Below are 22,020 nucleotides of genomic sequence, written 5' to 3'. Positions count from 1 at the left end.
CCTACTTATGCCTTTGAATGTAAGATGAGTCTTTTGTAAAGACCATACAGTTGACTCAGGCTTTTTATCCTTTCTGCCAGCTTCTGCCTTTTAACTAGGGAGTTTAATCCACTTAAAGTAACTGCTTGTACTGCAGGACATTCTTCTGCCATTTTGTCATTTAGTCTTGCAACTTTTTAAATCCTAAATTCTTCTACTATTACCTATTTTCATATTTATTTGTTTAACTGGATATATTTCATCCGATGTCATTTCCTTCCGGAAACATGTTTCATCTATTTTCTTTGTGGTTACCATGTGGTTAAAATGTAAACATCCTAAATAAGTAACAATCATATTTGGTTTAATACCAACTTAATTTCAATAGTATACAAATGTGCTATTTCTATACCTTTCCATCCCCACGTCTTTTCTGTGTGTATGTCCAAAACCAGAGATTTATCATTATGTTGGGGACAATTAAGGTAGCATGTATAAAATCCACCCTCAGCGATGCCGGAAACATGCAACATGGCCACCAGGGCTGAAACAAAGAACAGCTTAAACTATAATCAGCCTTCTTCACGGAAGTAATAGTAGTTCGCGCCTAAAATTTGCGCCAAAAGTACTAACCGTACGTACATCTGCCCTCTGCCCTAGCAACAGCAGTCACCAATCCCAAATCATCCCTTTGTCCTTATTCACCCAATCAGAGATCGTCACCTATTCCTACTAGCTACCCCCTCTCCTAGAGTATATATATATACCTAGCCTTTTCAATTAACTTTTGCAGCTTGATCAGAATATTTGTCTTGCTGCCGTTCTTCACGTCTCTTTGCCCCATTTCATTCTTCCCTCACAGGAGTTGGAGCCTCAGTTGATCGTCCCGCAGGCCGGGGTATCATTACATTTTATGTATTTGCATTTTAGTACTTATAAGAAGAACTGGAGTTACATACCAAAAAAATTAATACAATAGTACTGGCATGTATAACTACCACAGATTACCTTTACTAGAGTTTTTTATTTTTGATCCACTATTTAGTGACCTTTCTTTCAGTTGGAAGAACTCCCTTTAGCACTGCTTGTAGGGCAGGTCTAGCTTTTGTTTATCTGGGAATGTCTCACTCTCTTCCTCATTTTGAAAGTCTCACTATATATAAAGTTCATGCTTGGCAATTGTTTTCTCTCAGCACTTCACTTATTTCATCCCACTGCCTTCTTGCTTCCCTGGTTTCCAATGAGAAATCCAAACAATCTTATCAGGACTCCTTTGTATACAACATGTTGCTTTTCTCTTGCAGCTTTCAGAACTTTCTCCTTGTCCTTTGCATTTGGCAGTTTGACTACTATGTATCATTTCTGGTGTTCATTGGGTTTCTTGGATCTGCCAATTCACATCTTTCGCTAAATTTGAAAAGCCTTTTTGCCATTATTTCATTGAATATTCCTTCTGCCCTTTTCTCTCCAAGACTCCCAGAATGCATATATTGGTACATTTGATGGTGTCCCACAGGTATCTTAGACTAGTTGCATGTTCTCTAATTATTTTTTCTTTCTGCTTTTCAGCCTGATGCTTGTCTTTGACTTCATTGATTCTTTTTTTCTGTAAGATCTAATCTGCTGTTAAAACCCTCCTGGGGATTTTTCATTTCAGTTATTGTGGTATTCAACTTCTGTAGTTTTGTTTGGCTCCTTTTTAAAATTTGTCTCTTTATTGAGAATAATATATTGTTCATTGTTTTCCTCATATCTTTTAGTTCTTTCTCTGTATTTTCCTTCATTTCCTTGAGCATACAAAAGATCTTTCTTTTTAAAGGTGTTTATCCCACATGTCCACATTCTGGCTTCTTCATTAATGTTTTCTGGACTTTTATACTCTTCCTTTGAATGGGCTATCATTTTCCATTTCTTTTTTGTCTTATAATATTTTGTTACACATTGTAACATATTGAATTGTTAACTATAGAGTTTAGTACCTGGGCTGTTTCTTGAGCTTGTATCTAGAGAGTGGTATGGAAGATTTTCTTTCTTGCAGGAGCTAACACCACCAAACAATCCAAGGCTAAAATGTATTTTGTGGTTTTGCAAATTGAATTTGCATTGGCCAGTGCTCTCCTTCAGAGTTCAGTCCTGCTATCAAGAAAGTCAGCCAAAAGGCAAATGTAAAACAAAGTACAAGGTCCTCCCTATCTTTTTAGAGCCTTTATCTCATCCTGGGCTTGTTCTTGCTATTGGCCTTAGGAGTCCCCGTTTGACGGCCCCCCTACCATCTATGAACAGAACTTTTCCCTCTCCTAGGTGCTTCACGGCAGGACTTAAAGCAGGTGAGTCTTTGCTCCTGGCTGCATAACTCAATTGTTTCTTACATTGCTTTAGCTGTTCAAGCTGCATTTGTTTGGAGGGGAAATTTGGGGGGTGGAGGGTGGGTACAGGAAGGGAGTTTTTTAGGTCAGTCTTTCCCAGCCAGAAAGAGGCCAGGGGCCCACAAAGGGAGTGCCACCAGCAAGGGTGACAGGAGCTTCTCTTATGGCTCTCTGACACAGTGATTTCTCGGTTCGGCACTTGTCCAGTAGATGAAGCCCTTTAACTGCTCTCCATTGTTTTGAGGAAGGGTACAGTCTATAAGACTCATCTCATGCTTTTACCTAGGGTGGGCTAGAATAGTGAGCCATCTAAAGTAGCTGATTAAAAGAGTGATCAGCGATCTGACTGCACATTTCTGGATCTGGGAACTAGATCTTTATATCCCACTGGCATTAGCAAGCTGCACTAGAAGCCAGGGTTGAGGACCTCCCTGCTGCCTGATGCGAGTCTGGTAATGGAAAATGGTAGGTGTTGCACAGAGAGTGAAATTCAATTGTATTTACTGCAACTTACCAGCATCTTCCTCCTGCTCTTCCCTGGATGCTGCATGGTGTTCTATTAGACTCCAGTTTTGAAATACTTGATTCAGATAGTTTCTCCCTGCTCAATAGCTGTTCTGACAGAGTGACAAATTCATAGAGTTTCCTACTTTACCATCTTCCCATAATCCCCTCTAGAATATCTTTTTTTGTAAAACAAAATTTGCAGCTAGAAATAACCTTTTCTTTTTAGAGCTCTTTCGACCTTCTGATTCAACAAATATTCCTTGGACACTAACCACAGGCTACAGCTTGGATCGTATTCTGCCATGTGGCACAGTTATACTCCCCATGGATCAGCAAAGCCCCCCAAAGGCCAAGGCCACTGCTGTCTGTGTCCTACAGCCTCACTGTGGCCACACAGATGTCAGCTGAAGGTGGAGCATAGCACGGCTACCTTGAGTGACCACAGTGTGTGTGGCAGCATCTGGACCCTGAGATGTTCCCTTGGGAGTTAGAGGCCTGCAGCAACTGCTTCTGATGACAGAAAACGTTCAGGATGCCGAGCCCTCTACATCACTGGTTTGTTCATTCACTTTTCACTAATTTACTTAATTGTTCACTCTCAAAATCTGTTTTTATGAAAAGCGTCCTCCTTCCAGGTGTTATTCTGGGCTGTAGGTGTTGGGAACATAGCAGAGAACAAAACAACATGCTCCTGCAATTTATACACTATCAAGCAAAAGAGATTTGAAATAAATGATAAGTCTGATGAATGACTTTGGAGCAGATAACTACAGAAAGGGGTAAGCTAAACATATATGGGAAGGGGGTGGAGGGAACAGGGATGTGGTGGAGACTTCCAGACAGTATGTGGTTCCTGAATATGTCTGTGGGTCATTACAAGGATTCAGGATTTTTCACTGGGTCAGGATGGGAAGTAACTGGAGGTTTCTGAGGTGAGATACAACATAATTGGATTTTTATTTTAGAGTATGTCCTGGGGAGATGCAGGAGACTGGGAGGGAGCTGCAGCAATAATCTGCAGAGATATGAAGACAGCCTAGGCCAGGCTGGGAGCTGGGCAATGGTGAAAAGCATGTATGCTTCATTCTACAAGTCCTTGAAATAATCTGCCTGGATTATTCTCCTGGTTTCACAGATAACGGAACTGATGGAGGTAAAGATAATCACTCAAAACCGAGGAACTAATTATTTAAACTAGAATTGAAACCCCAGGTCTGTGGTTGGCTATCACAGATTATCTACCCATTTGAACATTAAAACAGAAGGACACACCTTAAAATTGATTTGGCACTTGTAGGAAACTTCTTGCTACAGGGGCAAGATAATGTCCCTGAACTCTTCTCAGTGAGACTTGAGGGTCCAGTATTACAGCCTCAGTGATGCTGCTCCAAACTGAGATTAGATAAAGGCTTTAAATTGCTTTCATGTTTCTTCTTAAGAAAATAATACAAAAGTTTTCTATGCTACTGAGTTATCACAGGTGAAATCTTAGTTAAACAACTGGTCTAGATGACAAACTCACTGAGAAAGTGGAGGATGACAGTCCATGTGCACATAAAGGCTTTGACAGTCACTCGCTAAGCTATGGAACTCCAAAAGCACAGCCGACCTGCCCCATTATTTAATCTTTATGGCCTAAATAGTGATAATTAGGGGGGGCAAATTAATCCAGAGGAAAGGACTGATTAAAGAATCTGGAAATTTATCTCAGAGAAAGCCAATAAATTCAGAGGAAACCACATCCCAACCTGATATGAGCTTAAAACCCGCTACTTATAGAAATCTGAAATTCAAGAAGAGTAGTTTATCTGAACTGTTTTCCTCATCCAGATTTTCTCCACAAACAGATATGCATCTGTCTGACAAAGTTATAGCGCAAAAGTACAAAAAAATACTTTTTCTTTTCATGCAGATCATTTAAGTGTTGTTTTCTGAGGTAAACTAGCAATGTACATGCCATTATATGCAGAGTTTATCCTGTTAGAGGCATAAATTTTATTTTCCAAAATTGAGTAGACATGATTTCTAAGATACTCTGAAGTGGCTCTCCTTTATTTAAAGGGGTTAAAAAAATTCTACAAAAACACTCCTTAAATTTAAAACTAATTTATACTACTTCCTCATACTCATATTAAATTTTTTTCCTAGGAGTATAAATTCAATTTAACTAAATTAAATTCATTCCATTTAAATGTGTGATGAAAACACCATCCTACTAATTTTCTCATAGCCAAGCTGGACCCCACAGGAAAATACACTGTGATCACAATTTTCGTCTCCTTCTGGGAGAAAGTTAGTGTTCTTCAATGTTCAAGACAAACCATAACAGTAAGCAACAGCAGTTCTCTCCCCATTGAGTCCATGCCTTTTTAAAATTCCGCTGAGGATGGCAGTTTGGATGGAGACCCCAAAATCTATTCTGTCCATCTGTTTTATTATTCTTAGAACAACTGTCAAAAGTTGCCCATGGATCAAGTTGCAAACATACTAATTTGCCTTTGAAAAGTAGGCCCTGGGGGAATTCTGGAACTCTGTTTATAAATTCAGAATCCCATCGGCTGGCATGCCTGCCCTGCCCTTTGTGAAGGTATGAGGCTTTGCACTTCCAGGCATACATCTGCCTCCAACTGGGGTGCACTGAGAGACTCACACCCCACTTCATAGGCAAATGAAGGGAGAACCGCAAAGGGGATTGGCATCTTAAGGGCTGGCTGGTTCCATAAGAGGAGACTTGGAGACACATAGTTTATATGCTTTTAAATCCTAGAACCAAATAGGAAGACATAAGACTTAAATGAAGTATTAAGAAAAAGAAGCCAAAGAAAGTTAAAAATCACAGAACATTGTTTTCGTTTCATTTTGGTGATTCCGATGAAACAGTACCAATTAACCGACTGAGAATATGAGAATATGAGATGTGGGCTTGCAAATGAAAATGAGAAACAAATGTCTGTTTAAGAAATTGTGGCATTTTGGAAACATGCTACTCTGCTGAAAACTAAAGCATAGGGCACTTCTCAAGATGGCCATGCTAACGGCATGGCCAGGCTACCAGTATATACTGAAGGGCATTATTCTGTCCCACAACAATTTGCACTCTGGACATATGCTTGCAGCGCAGGAGGAGAAAAGGGAGCTGTGATCAGCACTGATCCACACAGCTCTCACCCTCCTCTCACCGGCCCCAATGGTTGCTATCAAGTCCTAATAAAATTTAACATTTTCAAAGCACAGGACCCAGAAAAGTATCTGAAGCACTAAAATTCACAGCACCCATTTCCATTTAGAAAAATCCCACAGAAGTAAACTAGACAGGACATCATTTAAAGAGTAGAATGCTGGCATTTATTTGGGCAGTACTCACCCAGAGATAACCAGAAAAATTTTCTGCTTTGATTAAAAAATTTACTTGAGTGTGTTGCAAATTACTCTAGTGCGGAAACCTGCTGGGAACCAGCTGCATACAGGAAGGCAGACGGTACAGAAGGGGTCACCATTTGGACGCGCCTGTTTTGTCCGTCTTTGGCTTTGCACAATCTCTTATTATAATAAGGGATGTATTATTCTTTTTGGAGATTTGAATAACAGAAAGTCTCACTTTCAAATATACTGCTTATAATCCTGGAGTCTAGTAAATGTTCTGCGGATGCTGTTTATGACATTATGCTCTTTTCAAAATGGGACTGATAATTAGTAAACTGAAATTTGATTAATGTTGGATTAAGAGGTTCTGATGTCTCGCTGCAATGTGTTATTTCAGGCTGTGTGTACTGGAAGAAATTGTCTTTAGAAACTTGTTCTCTTCCCTTTCCAGAAAGGGAAAATGGAGTTTCAAACCCCACTTTTAAAAGAAGACTCAGTTTGTATTCAACAGTTTGTAATATAGGCTATGTCTTTATCTCATTTTGAAGCTGAGCCAACGAAATTAACTATTTGGAAGAGAACAAAATAAGCCAAAAATAAAAGCCTTCCTTCCAAAATGCCAAAGGTGAGCCATTCCTGGTTATACACCATCATCTCTAACAGGTCAAGGGCAGAATTTTAAAGAATATGCAGAACTTGTCTGAAAACAAATAACCTGCCTAGGATAAATATCAAAGCCTATGAAAATGACCAAAAGATAATATTTGGAGAAAAAAGTTAAAATTAATACTACTTTATGCTTTTTAAGGTTAAGGTTGGGGCTACCTCTTTTAGTTTTGTTAGGATGTTAAAAAGGCCTCTAACACTCAGAATTTTCTTCCATATTCCATGGCCAGAAGAGTCCATGCTGCCTTCCTGCTGGTGTCTTTAAATTCATAATCCTGTTTGCTGACTGCTGAAGAGTATGGGGAAGCAGGCAGAACATCTCCCTTTGAAGCTGTGTCATTCCCAAAGTAATCATCTGAACGCTAAAGAAATATTGTCATTTACAGAATGACCTTTCGCTCTTTGAATATTCATACATTAATAAATGCTTAAAGCCTGCAAATCCAAGCAGCACAATGGCAAAAAGTATGTAGGGTCAGCCAATTCCCTCTTGCTCGCTTTTGACATGATGACCACTGCCACTTTTCTAACAGCTTTCTAATGGCAAAATGTTATTTAGGAACAACAGCGGAATTCGTGTCATCATGACCAAATGATTACGGTGCAAACCCGAGATTCTTCTGGGGCCCAGCAGGCTGCTGGTCCCTATGGAAACGAGGCCTCTGACATTGTCCTCCACTCAGCTGGAGCACGGAGTGCGGGAGGCCTTTGTGCTGGGGGAGATTTCTTCCACCACCTTCCCCTCAACAGACCCCAGAGCTTCCTCTGGACTCCTTTCTAATTGAGATGCAAATTAATCTCTCTGGCTGATTACACTTCCCTTAAAGCTACTGACAAATGCAGCTGTAATCAGAGTTTGCGGACTTTCCAACAAGTGACTTCAGCTGTCAGTATTTGCAGGCACTGCCAAGGCTGGGCTGCTCAAGGTCTCAGCCGTGGACAGCTTCCCCAAGGCCCTGTGCAACTTTCATTTACTCGTATAAAATCTACATACAATTAAAAGTTTAAAAAAAAAAAGGGCACCTATAACTGGGTCCCTAGGATTTAGAAATAGACTGACATAAAAATTATTTGCGGCCTTTCCAGATACTTCCTTCTTATCCCAGACTAGAGGGGTCACTCATCTCAGGAGGCCCCAGCTTTGATGACCAAATTAATTATCCTTTCCACTTCCTTCTTTTCTATAAACTTTCTGATTTTAGCATTGTTTGAATTAAATTTTTCTCTCAACAACTAACTAAATAACTAGACTGTTATTACTTTAAGAAAATGGGATTACTGAATAGACTTCATTTCCTTTTCACTGCTCTCAATAAAATTCCATTAATTTTACAATCAAATAAAAAACTACCATTCTAATTGTCAGGATTTCCATCCACATAAGCATTCTTCGATAATTTTTTGGGGTTTGTGATTAAAGGATTATTATTTAGAATGCATTAAAAAATAGTATGTCCCAAACACTGTATCTTTCAATAAAAAGAAAAATAAATGCACTCTCCAATTTTTCAATAAAAATTCTGTTTTTGCTTGCTCTTATTTTTGCCAACATATTTCATTCAAGAAATATTTATTTGTGCCTACTATGTGCCAGGAACTGCTCTAAGTGTTGGGGAAATGGCTATAAATTTAACATTAAGAAATGGAATAAAAGGGATGTATATATAAAATAAATGCATACATATGTACATATTCTATTGGTATAGCTATATTTCATTTTGGGCAATTAAGGTTTTCAATTTTGGAAAATTGCAGTTTTAGAAAATATGAATTGCTTTTATTTTCTAACTCTGTTCCCTCCACATTTTTCTACCAAATTAATTCCTCTCCATCTTCTTTCCTCCCTCCCTCCCTCCCGCTCCCACACAATATGAGAAGGACATCAACAGAATGGAAACAAGACCCCGCTGGGAAACTCAGTGTGATTAGGAGCTAAAACTACTGAAGGGGCATCTGAGGAAGAAAAGCGCAGACTGGGGCCCAGTCTGACAAGCGATGGGTCAGAGGGTGAGGTGGTCAGGGGAGGGTGAAGGCGTGAGGGAGGGTGAGGTGGGCGGGGGAAGGTGGGGGTAAGGATGTGAACGGCCCATGTTACAGGAGAGAAAGGAGGGTGTGCTGGGGGAGGATGTGGACCAGCAGAGCTAGGGGTGCCTAGGACGGTGGTGGGTGGAGCGGACCCCTGAAGGCTAGTGGAGGAGAATGAATAATTTGACAGCCCAGCTCTGAAAGTGCGAGAGTGGAAGGCTGAGCAGTTCTTGAGAGTTCCTTAATCTCAGAACCTGCCTGGATTCTGCACAGTTTGTTGGGAGGATGGCCTCTTGTTTAATAGTAGTTAAGTCTCTTTGTAGCAGCTATGCCAGCAGGCTAGCTGCTGTTCCCCTTGATGCCCCCTGCACCCCGGACCCCTAGTGGGCCTCACCCCAAGGCCCAGGGAGGAAGTAGTACAGAGCCAGCCTTTCTTTACAGACCACTGAAGGAGAAGAGTCAGCTTGCAGTCTTTAGTGCCTAGGATGGTGAAAAGCTAAATGCATCCAAGAGCTAATTCCACAGCTTAGTGGTTCCAGTTTTTACAACAGAGGCTTGGGCCACAAATATTTATGGGGGTGGGGGTGGGGGTAGAGGGCAGGCTGGCTATATGGTAATGATCACTATGGAAACACTGGGCCCTCCCAAGGACTGGGTGCTGTTTCCCTGTATGATCCCTGAATCCCCTTGCCAGCCCCTGGCAGGAGATGCCCTGTCTGGGGTGCCACAAGGATGGCACCTGTGCCTTAGTGCTAGGGACAGAGTATGTGGTAGGGATAGACCTGAGTAAGCAGACTGATGCTGCCAGCAAAGAGCAAGGCCTAGTGTGCTCAGGTGTTCTGACTCTTCAAGAGAAGCCCCAAATTTAGATTTTTTCAATGCAAAAATCTCCCAATTTTTCAAGATGGCCAACATACTCTATTTTTGATATTTGTGTTTTGGAAATGCTAGGAGGTCAAGACTGCCATTCAAACAAAGCCCATCTGTGGTCTGGATTCAGCCTGTAGACAGCTGGTTTGTCAGCTCTCGTTTTTGAATGTTTGTCTTGACACTGAACTAGAGGCTGGTCCTGGGGTTACTCTGTTCATTGGTGCTAGTTCTGTAGCCTGGTTTCCTCTTTAAAAGCTTTTTAGCCTCCTGGAATAATCTTTTCTTGGTTGTAATGGCTTCCTAACACAATTTCTCTCGATGTGCTCAAGGTTGGTTAAGGTCCCTCTTAAAATACGGCCCCTGAGACTACAGATTTGTAGAGACTGTTCCTTCTTTCTGGCAACTAGGACCTCCCGATCCTGTCACAGTAGGTTCAGTGACACTGGTTAGTCTTGCAGCCATATCAGCCTGTGGTTCTCATTTCAGATCTGTGGTCATCCCAAATCCCCAGGTGTTGCTCAGAATGAACTGCTGTCATGTCACATCACTCTCATCCTCAACTGACACAGTTGATGATCTAAAACCTGAATGCCTGATGTTAAACTTCTACCCTTTAGGCTTCATTTTGTTGGTTGCATCTGGAATACCAGTCTGTTGAGATAACCCTAATTTTTTATTTTGCCTTGTGTCATGTTAACCCTCTCAGCTCTTTTAAATGGTAATTTGATAAACATGTGTTCTAGATCTTTGTGACATGAGCTTTGTGAAAGTCACTGATAAAATCTGTTGAATGGAAAAAGAGTTGCGCAAAGCCTCCCCATTAATGTATTTTAGGTTTGGCACAGTTAGGTCACAACCTCCATGGTCCCACATCTCTCTCTCAAGTCTCTTGCTTTACCAAAATTAAGATTTATATTCCTAAATGTTCTCTAATCTCTATAAATAGCAACCTTATTAAAAATAGTAAATGTGTTAGGGATATCATATACTGTGTGAACTCCTTTCCTAAAGGCTTATAAAACATTTAATAATCTGGTCTTAAAAATTTTACAAGGGGTCAACCCAAAACTCCAAAATTCATTCCTTAGTACTATTTGGAAACGAATATACCGTCTTGTTTCCACATTTGGGTGCTTCCTTTATTCTTTGTGATTTCTATTTTTTTAAAAAAAAAGTTTTCATGGTTCTGCAATCACTGCTACAAATTCATTCTAAAACCAACCGTATACATACCTGAAGGCTGGGCCTTACTTTCAGGGGCCAGCACTTTTTTTTAATCCCCTTAGTATATTCTCAGTGATTTGAGTTTTAATTTGTACACAAAGATATGTTTCTGTCCCTTCCCCTTTGAAGATGTGATCGGGAAGATGGAGGGCAGTCGAGCTATCAGTTACTGTGATAACCTAACAGCAAGATGAGGTGCTCTTTTTTGAATCTTGATGAACATATTTTTAATATGAACTCATTAGAGACTGACCTGTGCAACCACACACATATATTAATATAATATATATTAATATATATTTGGGTGTCTGGTCCAGGAATTGCACCCGGGTCTCCCACATGGAAAGCAGACATTCTAACCACTAAACTACCCATGCAGTGAAATAATTTAATTTTATAATTTAAGAAATTCCATTGCTAAAAACCGCACATCCTCATTCCCCTTTGCAGCCTCAACCACCCATGCGAACAGGCCATTTCTTCCTCTGAGCTTTACTTTCTGCAACGTGCTTCCCAAGTGTCTAGGGCACAGGTCTGCTTGCATTTCTCTTATTCTTATATAAACTCTAGTACAAACTTGGTACTTTCTGCAACAATGTCACAAATCCATTCTTTCAATTTGCTAAGGAATCAGTCCAAAATTGTAGTTCCCCTAGCTTGCTTCCTCTGTCTTCTGAGAGTGGGGATACTTTGTCAGCCAAGAACTCATCAAATGCTTGCTACCTTCAATAGAATGCAACCTAGAGCCAATTGGGGCAAATATAGAAATCTCCACTACAGCTACATTTTGCCTCTGGGCCTGTTTAGCATTGTCCACACCCTCCCATCTGGGGCACGGCTCTCTTCTGGCTGCCAGGCTTTTACAACTAGCCCCACTCCCAGGCATTTTCCTTTCTCAAGCACTTGGATCCTTCTAGGAGCATTTTCTTTCTTTTCGGTGCAGCTGTTTTCGATGTTTTTACCTCTTCCCTTGCAGTAACTCAGTGCTAGGTCCTATTACATCCAAGTCTCCAGGTAAAGATTTGAGAATCTGGAACCAACCACAGATAAGACCACCGGGAGGACATCTCTTCTTTGATCTGTCTGCTGCAAGGGGCTCTTCATCGCTCTCCTCCTTGCTTTTCTGTGAAACCATACTCTCCTTTTCCTCGGCCTCTCTCTCAACTTCCTCCTCTCAAGCCTATTCCTCAAATGCTGATGATGCTCCAGAGAGTCCTGTCTTTGATCCCTTTCTCTAATCACACTGTGCTCCCCAGCAAAACCACATTGAAGTAATATACCTCCTTTAGAGGGCTATCCATCCACTGCCTTAGGTCAGGCCCTCGCTATTTCTTGGCTGCTCCTTAAGTCCTCATCACTTCTACCCTGTGTGTGTGTGTGTGTGTGTGTGTGTGTGTGTGTGTGTGTGTGTGTGTGTGTGTGTGTCTACGACACGCTGCCATATGGAAGTACCAGTGGTTCTCAAGCATGATGTGCTCTTTTAAAGCTAGGTCCCTGAGCAAATATTGTCCCCTCACTTGGATTAGTTTATATTTCTATTTCTAGTGGCTAGATCAGTGTCCAGCACATGGCAGGGTCCCAATAAATGTTAACAAATGCACAACTGGTTCTGCATGGTAAAATTCACCACATGGCACTGTCTGATTGTTTTTCTGAAGTGTATAAGATGAAGAGAAATGAAATGTCTGCCTAGGAAAATGAACCCAAGATCCCACTGGAGAGGGAAGAAGCAGGCTTTTACAGAAAGTGGTCATTTTTGAAGGGTGTTAATTGGTAGAAATATCTAGCAATGATATTAAGAATGGGTCAAATATTTATCTGTAAATTGAAAATCAAATGAAATTTCACTTGTGAAAGAATGAGGTGCAAAATTACTTTTTCTTAAGCAGCCCAGGTTTCTCCATCAAATGCTGATAGTTCCAGATAAGAGAGATGGTGAATGCCATTGAGACTATTGTTCTATTGGAGTGGACGTTTATTTTACAAAGCCACCATCTGTTTGATTCAGGGTGAACTCTTCCCTAACGGGCACACTACATATTGTGAGGCAACCTTTTCCCTGAAACAAGTTATCTGACGAGCAGAGTGAAAGCTCTGGCTCAAATGGCTTTGGAAACTTCTATCAGCTGACAATGGTTTGATTTGGGAATCTTTAGTTGGCTTGGGAACCATAAACAACATGTGGCGAGCTTCCCATTTACAACATGCTAGGGTTTGGAATCAGCACTCTGATTGCCCATGAGGGATAGAAAAAGCAGATGGCGGGTGAGGTGGCCATCATCATGCAAAAAAGCAGTGGCCACAGGCAGAAGACTCCACTCGATAGATTTGATTTAGCTTGCTGAGGAAGTCACAAGAAAACCCAGGAAGGACAGAGGGGCTATGCTGAAGGCATTCCTGAGGGTGCTTTCCAAACACATTCCAACTGGGTTCACAATTTTTTTTTATCAAGTGAGACAATGGTATTTTTTAACCTTCTAAGTGCCTTTGCCACACAGTCCAATTGTTTGATCAAGGGTACCCCAATCAAGAACTCCTTTGAAATCAATTCTAAGCTAAATTCACTGCTTAAAAAGAACCAACAAAGGCAAATTTGCACCTTCCATGACCTGAATCCTCAGCTTAATAAGAAATCTTGTTTGAGTGAACAAAATTGATAGGCAACAGCCTATATTTCCACTTCTAGTTAAATAATATATAAAATTGAATCCCAATTGACCTTTTTTTTTTTAAGGCAGTTAAATATCACTCATTAGTTGGGAAGGGGGAGGGAAATAAGAATTTAAAGTAAGTTTCCTTTGCCCTTTTTCTTTGTCATCAGGTTCAATGTTTGGCTCTCTATGGTCAACAGAAAGGACAAACACTCCTCCTCAAAAGCATCTACAAAAGTCTAATGTAAATTACACATCTTTGTTCACAAAAGTCATTCTGATACCTAGCAAGTGAGTGCCAGTTGGATGAAAGCAGAAGTTTTGTGTTGGTAATATTCTAATTAACAATTATAATCTAACTATTAGAAACAAAAGGGAATACAGTCTTGCCCATATGAAACAGCCTTCGTAGACAAAAAAAATTTCACTTTGTCAGCACCCACCACTGCATCTAATACTCAGAAGAACAGAGTTATCTCAGATTTCTGATCCCTTAAATGCACTGTATTTTATAGGACTGTGCATACATGCCACTTTCATTCCCTAATGGGTCTTGATTCACAAGCCAGTAACATTTTGCAGGGGGCTCTACTTTTGGTCTTTAGGAAAGGAATCAACCCTAATAAGCTTTTGTATTGGGGGGGAGGGGTGGTTCAGAATGGCGTACAGACAGAGCCTTATGGGTATGTACCTGTATAGTTGTCAGCACCCTGTGCTCAAGAGAAGCCTGCATTTGGCTTATATTTTGCTGCCACTATATTGAAATTCTTAATTTTATCTTTGATCTTGAGTTGCCTACATAAAGTCTGATGAGACAATGGAGTGTGCACAGAGAAGATGCACATTTACAATGTGTGTTTCCTTGGTTCCTGTGGCCCAAGAGCATAGAGTTCTGATGGACTCATGATGGGAAATGCCATCTGTCTATGACTGGGTGGTGGAGGGTGTGGGGTGTGGATGGCCCTAAGAGACCACTCTCTCCCTCAGAACCATATTTCCTTTGAATATACGAAGAAGGCAATGGTGTTCTGAGAAAGATGAATGACCAAGGAACCTCATCCTATCCTTTCTTTCTTATCTTGCTTCCCTGTATTAACCAACCATAAGCTGAAAATGATGCCATAAAAGGAAAGAAAATTAGGGGAACCCATACATTCTTTTCCTGTCAGTCCCTTCCTACTCATCAGTAAACCAAAGGTAGAGAGTATTGGTTCAATATGAATGTACGAAGAGAGAAATAAAAATAGGATAGATAGTTTTATGCGGCGTTTCCACTATTCTGGAAAGAACAAAAATATATATATGCCTGTAAGAGCTACGAAATATGAATTGTGGACTTTTGGTGATTCCATATATGAGTTAAATGCTCTTATAAATTGCATTTTTAAAATATATTGTATTTTAAACTGGCACTTCACAGGATTAAGAAGAAATGATGAAATCCATGCTAATAATTCAGTGACATCAGCAAATAAAAATGACTACAACAAGTCAAGAGAGAGAGAGCACAGAATTGAAGCAGCTTTATACTTTAGTATCTCTAAAGGCACTTGTTCCTGCTCTTTGAACATTTTGCACTGGGCTCTGCAGATTGGGAGGCCAATCCTGGTTCCAGGTGTGTTCCAAGTATTGATGTTTTCCACTCCTGGAGGATGTGCAAGGGTGGGGTGGTACCTGGCACCTGGCAGCCTCAAGTGTTTACTGCAATATACTGTACTAGATTGGAGGATCCACTCTGGGCGAGGAGGGGAAAGAGTCTGAGAAGCAAGGCTTCCCTGGATACCAGCCAGAAGACTACCCGTGCTGGAAGCCAGCTCTTGGGTCTGTCACATGAGCCACGATTGACTTGAGCATGGACATAATCCCTAAAGACAGAAGCCTACCACTGGAGGACACTGCGTCCTCTACTTGCTACTGTGCTCCCCTGCTTGGAGGCTGGATTCTCTCATCCTTCCAATCTCACCAGATGCTCTCTCTTTAGAGAGCCTTTTCCCTGCCCTGACCCTACTCTGTTTTGTTTCTTTAGAAAGTGTCTCACAATCAGCTTATATATTTATTAGTTGGTTTGTCTTCTCTATGAAACACCTGGGCAAGCAGCTCATCTGTCTTGTTCCCACTGTGTCACTAGCTCTGACATAGGGCTTGGCAAATAGCAAGCCCAGAGTAACTATTTGGTTGGTAAATGAATAAATGTACTTAGACACTCATAATTAGGATTCGTCAGGTTATTCAGGGTTTTTCAAAATTTAAATATCAGACAAAATTCAGTGAAGCAGCACTGAATTCCAGACCTCAACTATGACATAAGCTTAAGATTTTTATTAATAGCCTAAACAGGTACATAAATATAATTTTAAAAATTAATAATGTTTTAAAAGAAAAAAAAATTTTAAACTTTCTTTTCTCCTTATTTTTTCTCATTTCTCCACTTCTCTTCTGGTTTCTGGCCTCAATATTAGCCCTTTTGCAGACAGAAATTAAAGAACAGAAAAGTGATTGCAACTTTTTCCCCCCATTTATTATATCTCTCTAAAAATTTTGTATAACAGTGAATTTCTTGTTTTAAACACTTTAATTGAATTGCACCAATGAAATATTCACAGGTATGAAGAAAGAAAAATATTTAAAATTTTTATGATGATCAACCTAATCGTTTTTGTCATTTTTTTTCCTTTTTCAGTACTAAATTGTCCTCCTGATGTCAACCAGGCTATTTTATGAAGTTATTTTAGAGAACAGTATCATCTCCTACCCCACATTGGCTACTATGCAACATTAGTCCTGTGATTGCTTGAAAAGTTTTTAAAGTGAGTACTGAATATTATTGTTTGAACTTTTTAAAACATTGTTTTCCCTAAACTCCCATTACTCTGATGGTGCTATATTAATTCTAATTTGAGAAAGAACTGTTCAACAAAATAATAAAGCATGTATTTTATAATGAGAAGTTCAATAAGTGGAGAAGGCAACGTGACAAAAATCGCAATGGTCTTATATAAAACGGAATTTTCTTGCTTGAAAATGATTTGTTGTTTCTTTGATCCAACATACTTGACTGGTGAGTGTCCAGCTCATCCTACTTGACATGCACACTGACAAGCCAATGCTGAATAGGTCTTTCTAATTTCTGCCAAGAAGCTCTTTTTAACAGCATGTGAAATGGAAAACATCTCCATGCTGAAGACTGAGTCGACGCTGGCCGTGGGATTAAGCCTAGAGTGCTGTGGAAATAGCTGCAGAAGCGCTGTCTCTCAGCACTCACTACTAGGCTGGACAAAGCCCGAGAGGGTCCGGGGTGGGAATAATGCTGTCCAGCCCCCGGGGAAGGGACCAGATGGGACCTAATAGCTCTTTTCTACTTCTAATTTCTATGATAATTCTAAGTAGCCACATGGCATATGTATTATTATTATTATTTTCTATCTAAAGGCAGAATATCAGTCAATGACTAGACCAGGATTTTAATGAAAGGTATTTTTCATGAACTGCATCTGTTCCCACATGATATTTATCACCCACCTCACTCCACCACCACCCTCCAGAAACACATCACTTACTAGTAGGGTGGGAGAAGTAGAGAGAGAGTGGTCAAACACAATATGTTTATAGTCATTATCAATACTAATTAGAAACAAAGACTTTCAAAGTTTTAATAGGAAGTGAACTACCTTTTGTAGCAATTTTGGGTGAAGATACTCACTTTAATCTCTTTTTCTTATATTTAGAGATAATGCTTGACTCTAAGGATTACAGCACATCAATTAATGCTTCAGAGAAAAAAGTGACATTTCTCCTGTTGATAGGGACAAGATCAGGAGGTACAGAATGGGATTAATGAGTTGGGAAAACTGCAACAGAATTTCTAGCCATTCCTACTGGTGAGTACAAACACAACTCTATTCAGGACACCTTTTCCCTTCTTTTTCCAACAGGATGCAATTTTCTCCTCCTCTGGCCTTCCAGAACAGCACTTGCACTTCTGTCATGGTGCTTGGCACATTCTTTTGATTTACTAGTGTCATTCATTTGCTGTTGGTTTCTGGTAAGCACTCTGACTTAGACCCTTACTCTTGCTTAGCATCCCACCATAAACACCAGGAACTGCAAAAGACACGGGTGGATAAAGGAACAGGACAGAACTTGGGGAAAAGACCCTAGGAAACAGAAGCCTCACAATGGTAGTCACAGCTTATCAGATGCGAACTTACTTGACACAATCACAAAAATAAACTCTTCGTAAGTTTGATGTAGCCCACAATTATTATATTCAATATAAATTAACAAATAAGGTGAAAATCACACTACATTAATGTCAATACAGATAGAAAAAAAGTTTTCTGTTCCCTTTTCAACCCAGTTTGGAATACTTACCTCTTTCAAAGAACTGCCGGTACCCTGAATTCTAGGATGGGTAGTAAGTCACACGATTAATGCAAAAAGATACAAGCTTTGGTAGAGTGGGATGAGGCACTTCACGGCCCTGCTGGCGTTGATGCACGTGGCACACACAAGGCTTGGCAGCAGCTTTCCACTTACTATGGCGCCATCAAACAGAGGCCCAAAAAATGGAACCTGGGGATTCAAAACAAAACACAATATTTGAAAGCCTGTAAAATGCAAACCAAAGATATAGGAGTAGCTAGTTGATATACAGGAACGATCATGACCACACAGAACAATCACCTGCAGGGCAGGTGAACCTCATAGGACACAGGTTGGTTGCTTTCAAATCAAGCAGGCAGATGGCTTTGCTCAGTCCTCTCTGAGCTCTTCAGCAAAACGTTTTCTTTTTTTTAATCGTGACATGTGGCATGATTTCTGACCTGGCAACTGGAAGGCTGGAGCCACCTTTTTATGAAATGGGGAAGACTGTGAGGGAGGGTCACTGGCTAAATTTGGGATGTGCTAAGTTTGTGATGCCCATTAGATACACAATGGTGAAGTAGTGAGGGAACAAGGGACACACCAGGCTGAAGTCAGGGTAGAGGCCAGGCAGCAAGAAGAAACAGCAAGGAAGACTGAGGAGTGGCTAGAGACAGAGGAGAAAACTCCCCAATGAATAGCACTGCACCCAGGACATGGCTGGAATGCAAATATTTGTGAAATTCATTAATATTTTAAATACCTTATTAGTTAATAAATGTGGGTCTTTCTCCAACAACTAATTATTTATAGAACACCTCCTCTGGGGTTGGCACTGGGTGAAGGGATTGGGAGACAACAGAGAATGAAAGAATGTCTTTGCCCACATGAAACCCACGTGAACTACAGCCAAGTAAATGACCATTACAATGCACTGGGATGAGTACAGTCATGATAAGGGTAAGTCTGAGTACTATCAAGAGAATGCAGACAGATCTCAGGGAGTGAGCAAAGGCTTCCCAGAGGGAGCGACTTAGAAATCAAAGAATAATTAGAAGTTGGCAGGATGACAGGTGAAAAAGCCACTCATGTAAAGTCCTGGTAGCAAGAAGACTAGAGTGAAGGTGCAAGGTGAGACAGTGAGAGGTGGGGAGGTAGGTTCTAGAGCTGGAGAATAGGCAGAGGTTGCCCTGTCATGTAACATCTTTGGAGTTATGTTAAGGAATCTGGGCTTAAAATTTACGGATGTGAGAGACCACAAGCAGAGGAGGATGTGTAGATTTTTTTCTCCAGAAAAACATCTGTACAGTATGGAGGGGCCAAGACTGGAGCTAGTGGATATAATCCAGAGAAGAGATAGGGATGGGGGAGTGGGTAGGGAGTGGCATTGGGGGTAACGAAGTGAATGCACTCAAGGGATTTCTCAGATACAGAATCAACAGGGACTGGGGTTGAATGGAAGTGACAATAAGGCAAATGGCAGTTCACAATGTCATACTAGAAGGCCCACAGAGGAGAAACAGCTGCAAGTGAGGGGCTGTAAGCGGCTGTGGAAAAAGATGACCGGTTCAGTTTTAGACTTTTGAATTTGGTGTACTTCTGGGGTAGGCAAGGCAGATGTCTAAGAAGAAGGTGAATAAATCAGCCTTGGGAGAAGCCAGATCTCCCAAGATCATCAGAGTAACCCTACCAATCAACTTTCTATCAGAATTTAATAGGAAAATCCATGAATTGTAAAAATTATGGAAGTGAGGAAGAATTACAATAATGGCTGATGATGACTTGCAGCTTCAAATAGCAAAATGGCTATTGTGAAAAAAGGGTAGGGTCTTCCTCACTTTTTGTCCTCAGGTTCAGTGATACAGGGTCTCTACCAAGATGAAATCATGAAGTCAGCCCTGTTACTAGCAGGAGTTTCTCTGTGATGTGTGCATAGCACTTTTCTATACCAGTTTTGCTCTAATTCTCATCTCCTCATTTTATATTCAGAAGCCACAATTCCCAAGGAGCAACGGAGCAGAAAGGAAGGATTCTGGCAGTGGTGTACTATATCCAATGAGGTACAAACTATAGACTGGGCATGAACTGTAGTGAGCTCTGAGACCAGTAAATGCTAGAGGTTGTGGTTTTGGAAATTCTTGTATGGCAAGGACATCAGAGGACCAAATACTGGGAGAAAGAGATGCCACCTCAACCAGAGGAGCTTCTGAAGATGAAAGCCAGCTAAAAGACATTATGAATTGTTATCTAGCATTAACTTAAGGAGAAGAGCTTATCAAGATTGCACATAAACAAGGGGATTAGGAAAAGCACTTAATGTGCCCTTTTGATGTCAGGTGCCAATCTAAAGGGAAAAAATATAAAGCCTATGGGAAAAATACACAAAAAAACTAACCTCAGAAAATTTTCTACTGTTAGAAACAAAAATAATATTTTAGAAAGCCATCTAGACCTTAAAAAGAATGCAGGAAATCACAGCCTTTAAGAGACAGGAGCAAAGAGTTATATGATAAGAGGAAATCAAGATGCAACTCAGGCCAGACAGTTAGGTAAACAAAGAATTAGAGTATGCTTTAGAGGCAGTGAAGAAAAGAAAAACAGAATCAAGAAAACAGAAAACTGAATCTATCAAATGGAGAGCCAAACTTGAGATACTCTCCCATAGCCCAGAGGAAAAAGAAAAAAGAGATAAACCAAATGGGATGATGATAAAGAAGGAGTAGACACCCAATCAAAGAATTACATTCCAGAGAAGAAACCAGAATAATTGAAACAGCAATAATTTAAAATCAAATTGATCATAAGGACAAGAGGGTCAATTCATCAGAAAGAAATAACAATTATATATTTGACTGCAACCAGTAAGATAGCTTAAAAACACATAAAGGAAAGATTAACAGAACTAAAGAAAGAAATCAACAAATCCATGGTAATAGTTTGAGCTAACTCTCCTCCCACATTAATTGAGAGTGCAATAGTATTTCATTAATTGTGAACAATATTATTAACCAATCGCGTCAAACAACTGCTGAATATTCATTCTTTTCAAAAGCCTATTAATCAAAATAGGCTTTCATGATTTTAAAATATGTGCACAAATTCTTTGATATTCTATCTTTTAAGAAATGGGGCCTAATTCCTCTCCACTTGAGTGTAAGCTGGAGTCAGTAACTTACTTTTAGTGAACAGAATATTGCAGAAGTGACAATATATCACTTTAAGAGACTAGGCCATAAAATGGCATTGAACCTACCTTCTTGCTCTCGTCTTCCTGGATCTCACTCTGGAAGAAACTAGCCTCAATGTGATAAGGACATTCAAGGCTCTGTGGGAAAGCCTACACAGTGAAGAACTATATTTCCTGCCAGTAGCCAGAGAAGAACTTAGGCCTCTGGCCAACAGCCATCTGAACAAGTCTTCTTGAAAGCAGTTCACCAGTTCCAGTTAAGCCTTCAGATTGCAATAGCCCTAGATGAATCTTAACTACAATCTTATGATTCTGAGAGACCCTGAGCCTGAACCAGCACTAACTTACTCTTAAATTGCGGAAAATATTGACTTACATGTGCTATTTTAAGTCCCTAACTTTTGGGAATAATTTGTTATACAGCAATGGATAATAAATGCATAGGCCATACTCTGTGCCATAAAACACAAGTCTCAATAAATTTCAGAAGACTGAAACTATACAGAATATGTTCTCAGGGCACAGTGAAATTAAGTGAGATGACATTCAGTAACGAAGTAAGAGAATTAGAAAATCTCCAAATATTTGGCAATTAAACAACATACTTCTAACACAACCTTTACATCAAAAAAATCACACTGCAAGTTAGAAAATATTTTTACTGAATTATAATGCAAATACAGCTAATGAAATTTGTGGGATGCTGCTAAAGTTGTGTAGAGAATAGAGAAACTCAAGAAAGCCAAATGTTAGGTTTTTGAAAAGTTTATAGAATTGATAAACCTTAGCAAGACCGATCAAGAAAAAGAAGGAAAAAAAT

The 22,020-nt window shown here is 40.1% G+C and overlaps 1 protein-coding gene and 1 long non-coding RNA gene across 13 annotated transcripts in view; one reads left to right on the top strand and one right to left on the bottom strand.

The window, feature by feature from the left end:
* Nucleotides 1-22,020, bottom strand: part of RALGAPA2 (Ral GTPase activating protein catalytic subunit alpha 2) — a 426,648-nt gene that overhangs the window by 86,025 nt on the left and 318,603 nt on the right. For 8 of the 12 annotated variants that reach the window (XM_077114762.1, XM_077114723.1, XM_077114736.1 and 5 more), the window contains one exon: nt 18,096-18,223. In XM_077114762.1, coding sequence (XP_076970877.1) covers nt 18,096-18,223 — 128 coding nt within the window. Of the gene's footprint in view, nt 1-18,022; nt 18,224-22,020 lie in introns of those variants that run through there. The other 4 variants (XR_013157020.1, XM_077114751.1, XM_077114757.1 and 1 more) reach the window with 2 other exon arrangements.
* Nucleotides 8,863-17,500, top strand: LOC143645254 (uncharacterized). The gene is made up of 3 exons (XR_013157023.1): nt 8,863-8,888; nt 16,332-16,458; nt 17,377-17,500. It is a non-coding gene; the product is annotated as an uncharacterized LOC143645254 (long non-coding RNA).

Source organism: Tamandua tetradactyla, chromosome 1, assembly GCF_023851605.1.
Source record: "Tamandua tetradactyla isolate mTamTet1 chromosome 1, mTamTet1.pri, whole genome shotgun sequence".
NCBI classification, from domain to species: domain Eukaryota; kingdom Metazoa; phylum Chordata; class Mammalia; order Pilosa; family Myrmecophagidae; genus Tamandua; species Tamandua tetradactyla.
The sequence above is the reverse complement of the archived record's forward strand: the minus strand, read 5'-3'. Positions and strand labels throughout refer to the sequence as shown.